We start from the raw sequence: 5,169 nt of genomic DNA on the forward strand, positions 1-5,169 counted from the left end.
TCTAATTCCTTACGGTTTAAAAATGAATTCGAATACGGTCAAATTTGATTTCAAACGCGATTTTTTTAAAAAGGTTTTCGAAACGAGGCAAATAATATACCGTTGGAAAGATATCAAAAATGCGAAACTTGGTCATGTTGAACATTTTCTCAAATTCGCAACCATTGAGGAGTAATTTTGAATACAGTGAGACACGTCGTGTTGTTTCCCGTCAGAAAAAACCGAGTATTTGTACTAATCTATGTGCATATTTGTACTGAGGTATTTTTCATAGAGTGATTTTGAATGGTTCCGACAAAAGAGTACTTGAGCTGATGTTTGTATGGGTTTGTACTGAGCATGTTTTCACAAACTAGAGTTTATTCTGCTTTTTTATATGGTTCTCATAATTTTATAACGGTTTACGGCATCATAGTCCTCAAACTTGCATAGGTTACATCGTTGAACTGAATGATATTTTTTCAAAAGAAAAATTTCCGTGTATTTTTTCCGTTCGAAAAACAGAGTACTCGTACTAATATATCTGTGTATTTGTACTGAGCTAGTTTTCACAGTCCGAAAACGTTTTGGGTTGAGCAATCGAACTTTCATCATCGAACCTACATGGTTTATATAGCTGAACTAAAATAAAAACCTTTTCCACAATAAATGTGCTGTGTTTTTTCTTTGGTTTCTTTGAGCGTATATTCTTAAGGTACAAGTACAGTAACACACTACAAGTTCACAAAGAAACATGAGATATCCTCGCATATTAGTTTTTCTATAGACAAAGAAAAATCCATTAGACATATCGTCAACCAGTAATTTTAAATTGTGCTGAAGGCACACAATAAAGAATTAGTCATTCTGTACATCTTGGTGTAATCAAATGTACTGCAAAATTTCCCAAGCGAACATCCACATTTTGTGAATTGAACCTTATTCATTTTTTACATAGAATAAACTGCAGTAGCATTTTTTGTGCGGATGGAATCTGCTACAGAGAGAAATGGCAACCAAAATCATGTCACTTGCCCGCTAGCATCCATGAAAACTGAGACAAAATGCAGAAGATCAAACTAATAAAACGCTTGCTGCATCCATCAGCAATCATGCATGACCAAGCAATGTGCAAAGCAAAGGCGCTGGTGTTCTCCCGGTGTGTGTGCTCGACTTGGACGGATGTGCAACGCTTGGTGAAGTTGGTGGCCGCGACCCACAATTCTACTTGTACTGGTGTCAACGCTCCACTTGGACGGCTGCCAGAGGGACCAGTACACAAAGAGGGAGGTGCATTGGAGTGAGACGGCCGGCCACCACACGACAGCATCCAGGGGCGGAGCAACGGATGGCCTGCAGCCAGCTCTTCCGAGGGACCGGTGGTGGAGCACCGAGGTGGACTGGTGAGCTGGGTGACGAACGGGAATAGAGTCGAGGAGCGATGACCGTCGTTGGCCCTGGAAGCAAGAAAAGTGAATCGAGTCGGTTAATTAGTTGAACTAAGATAGTCAACTAACTGATTGCAATAAAGAGTCTAAATCACTTTTCTTCTGGTGGAAGTGGAGGAATGATTAGCAAAATACATAAATTCATTTTTCTTAACACAAAAAATAACTGCAACGACCAGGACTTCAAAATGCACTGTACAGGTAGAGAGTAAACATACAACTCCCATTCTAAAAAAGTCAAACTTAATAGCTCTCAGAGTTTGAACTATTGTACACTTTTTTGTCGAACTGATGCAAAAATCCCCCATGTAGCAAATTGGCATACAATATAAAACCGATGAACTGAACTGGTTCAATAACACAAATCAAACTTCTTTATGTGCTTATTTATGAACTGATAATATAAATACGCAGTGAACTGGTAGACCTAGTGAGTTTTTCTTTTATACAGAGCATATGTTTTACAAGCTACACAGGCAAGACATACATGATAAATTGTTCACAAAAGCATTTGAATCATGTTCAAGCACCCACATGAACACAATAAAAATCATCAGCAATTTGAACTTCAAAATGGACATTGTAAAAACAAATAGCAACATTTTTAAGCAACAAAAATTTGACAGCAACCAACTTTATAAAAACAACAAGCAAAAGTAGTGCAGCAACATACACATTCATCTCTTAAATCACTTCCTGTAATGCTTTCTACAGGTTAGTCGCATCCGTTTCAAGCAGCACAAGCCTGCATCCCATAGACCAAGTTATACATACAGCCTAGTGTAAGGCCATCGTTTCAGCGTGCATGGTATCACTGACCTCAAGATGATGACCTTGTCCCACTACAACAGCTTACCGATTATTAAATATCAGCAGAATGTTACATTGCCGAGAGGTTTATGCTTCAAGCTCAATAAACTTTTTTCTTAATTAAAAGAATGAGAAAAGAAACTATAAACGAGCTTCATACTATGAACAAATGAGCATAAAAATATTCTCTCCGCTATGCTAATAAACCATTTTTACCGCGGCGTCGGCTCACTCCGTGCAACGTCTCTGAACTTGGTGTACGCCAGCGGTAGAACTCCCCGGCCTTCCAAAACTTGTACTGAAGATATGTACCAAACAACAGTATGCATAAGTATTCCGAAGACATACAATAGCTACACACAGCCGTGAGTTACCAAAAAACACAACAGTTTGTGAATTTTTTATAAAGCTTTTATATGCATAACACAATGACATTTTTTTAGCACTACTTCTGCATTTTAGACATGCTATGCTAGAAATAACATGGTAACGGAAGTGACTGAAATCAGATAAGATTGGTGAACTATGAAATGCATAAAAAAGAAACACGGACACTATTTCTATTCCAAAATACATAAAGTTGTGCTTTTTCAGGTGGCTAGCGCAGTGGGTATGAACTGGTTGCTCACCCGCAAAAAAAGGTATGAACTGGTTTCTTTTTTAATTGCCATATGCATAAATTTACGCATCAGTATGAACTAGTAATTGTTTACTTGCTAGTAATGGAAATGAAAGAATTACTGCATCACATCAATCATATCCTTTATATAGGAAAGGGAGTGGCAATCCATTTAATTAAATGGTTCACGGGATTACAACTAAGAAAAGTAGTAACACAATATTTCTGCAAATGCCACTTCGTACTGGTTCAACTTGCAGTTACTAACGAGGACAGTTAGTGACTTTGTGTGGCCAAAAAAAGGCACGCATGACACGTGCATTAGGGGAGAAATTACCTCTACCTCCTGCCTGGATAGAGGGTACGTACTTCCAATACACGAATAGCAGAACTGAAGAGTGGTTCTCGTCACCGGTCTGCAGTCGCTCCAGCCTCCCTCGTGCTGCATTCAGAGAGAATAAATTAGTGACAGAAAGGAGATTTAGAGAGGAAGAGAAAATATTTTGCTACAATAAAATTCACACACAACGAATTGAAACATTCAGTAGCCTGCAAGAAAATATTTTTTACACCTAATCTTTCAACTATCATAAACATCAATATAAACCTTATCTTCACTTCTCCTAGGAACTATCTGAACATGGTGAAGACTAACTAATGTAAGGATAGGCACAAAACGTTTAATATTGAACTTTTTGGTTAAGAGAAATTTTGAAAATGGCAAAAACAACATCAATTTTTCTTTCTGAACTCGCAAAATGAAAGTGGACTTATATGATCAGATTTTTTGAATGGCCTCGGTCTGGGAACATGGACTTATAGAAGTCAACCTTTTTGGGGTTCTAATTTTAAATTTGGTTTCATATCCGAACTGATGATGTCATTAGCTCTGAACTTGAATAGCTTATGTAGTAGAGCTGATTGTATTTAAACAAAATAAAATGATTTGAAATTAAGTACTTGTGGCGGTTTGTTCTTTGAACTTATCTGCTAGCAACACCTGAACTATCCTGTAGAGAATTTTTTTTTGAAATAGTTGAACTACCATGTAGAAAAGAAATTTTGTTGATACGTATTCACCAACCAAAATAGACAGGAAGTTCCAACCTTTTATTTGCAGTCGGCAGTTATCCAGATGCCAGGAGACAACACGTCGTCTGTGACACTTAAACAACACCTAGCAGACAACTCACAAGCAACTGCAGACCGTATCACGAGGCGGGGAAACCAGTGCTGAACTAGAAGGGGACATCAGCGCTGCTGGAAGAGAGGCGGAAACGGCTCCAATTCATTGTTGCATTGTCCAGGGGCACGATTTGGGAAGGTCTCCTTCCCTATGGCCACTGATGCTTTAACTTGTACAAAACAAAATAAATCAGTCGTCGACACTGATGAGTAATTGCATCGTGTCAGGGATCCAGTACCTGCTCCACGGTCAATTGCTAGGCTTAGGTGGCTGCTAATTAACAACAACCAAATCCAGTCTTCCATTGGATCCTTATACATGGCTGGCTGGCTTGTACACAGTACACATGGGCATCCTCTGTCATCCTCTCAAGATCTTATAAGTACCGAGGAACTGAAATTTTGTAACTTCTTTATTAAAATGCAGAAGCGCATTAACATCAGAGGAGTGTCTTCATCGAAGTCCATGCTGAAGATCTGCAGCAGACAGTCACGAGATTTTGACTCCGCCTCCATCAGCAGTTGCTCCAACGTCCCCGGATTACTATCCTTGAACTTTTGGTACACCATTATTAGAACTTTCTGGTTTTCCACATTTGCACTGAAAATTTTCATACTTCTTCACAAAATCAAACTTCTGAAGTTGTGCGATGACACTAATTGAACTTGCAAAGGAACACCCAGTACATGTCGATGGCTGTATCAATGGCAAAGGAAGGAGCTGTCGGCGCTCAAAATGGTGCAAAGGCCGTCTAACGAAGTCCAAGTTGGTTTTCTGTGGCAAAAAAATCAGGTATTAGGGAAGGTAGACAGAGATCAATAGAAAATTGGTTTGCTTTGGAAAAAAAAGTTCAGACCTTCCAGAAACAATGGTACAACATGGACGGCGGCCAGCAAGCGGGACGAGGGAGGTCGGCCGGCGGTGGATCGAGGTGCCGCGCGCGTGGAAGAAGGATGGCTGGCGCCCGAGCGTGAGGGAGAACAGAGGGGGAAGGCGGGGTGGAGGTTGGCGTACGGGAGGAGCTTGCAGCGGCCATGAGCGGGAGCAGCTTGCAGCGGTCATCTGCACGGGGGAGGGATACAGCGGCCGTCGGTGCGGGGAGGGATGCGGCGGCCGTCGGTGCGGGG

At 40.4% G+C, this 5,169-nt stretch overlaps 1 protein-coding gene across 1 annotated transcript in view; it reads right to left on the reverse strand.

Annotated features, from left to right (window-relative positions):
* Window positions 1–788: 788 nt before the first annotated feature.
* Window positions 789–5,169, reverse strand: part of LOC123076277 (uncharacterized) — an 8,472-nt gene continuing 4,091 nt past the window's right edge. The window contains exons 2-5 of the mRNA XM_044498615.1: window positions 3,964–4,033; window positions 3,194–3,298; window positions 2,454–2,535; window positions 789–1,436 (exon numbers count right to left, since the gene is read on the reverse strand). Of these exons, the coding sequence (XP_044354550.1) occupies window positions 1,007–1,436; window positions 2,454–2,535; window positions 3,194–3,298; window positions 3,964–4,033 (687 nt within the window). The 3' untranslated portion in view covers window positions 789–1,006. The remainder of the gene's footprint in view (window positions 1,437–2,453; window positions 2,536–3,193; window positions 3,299–3,963; window positions 4,034–5,169) is intronic.

This window comes from Triticum aestivum, chromosome 3D, assembly GCF_018294505.1.
Source record: "Triticum aestivum cultivar Chinese Spring chromosome 3D, IWGSC CS RefSeq v2.1, whole genome shotgun sequence".
Taxonomy (NCBI): domain Eukaryota; kingdom Viridiplantae; phylum Streptophyta; class Magnoliopsida; order Poales; family Poaceae; genus Triticum; species Triticum aestivum.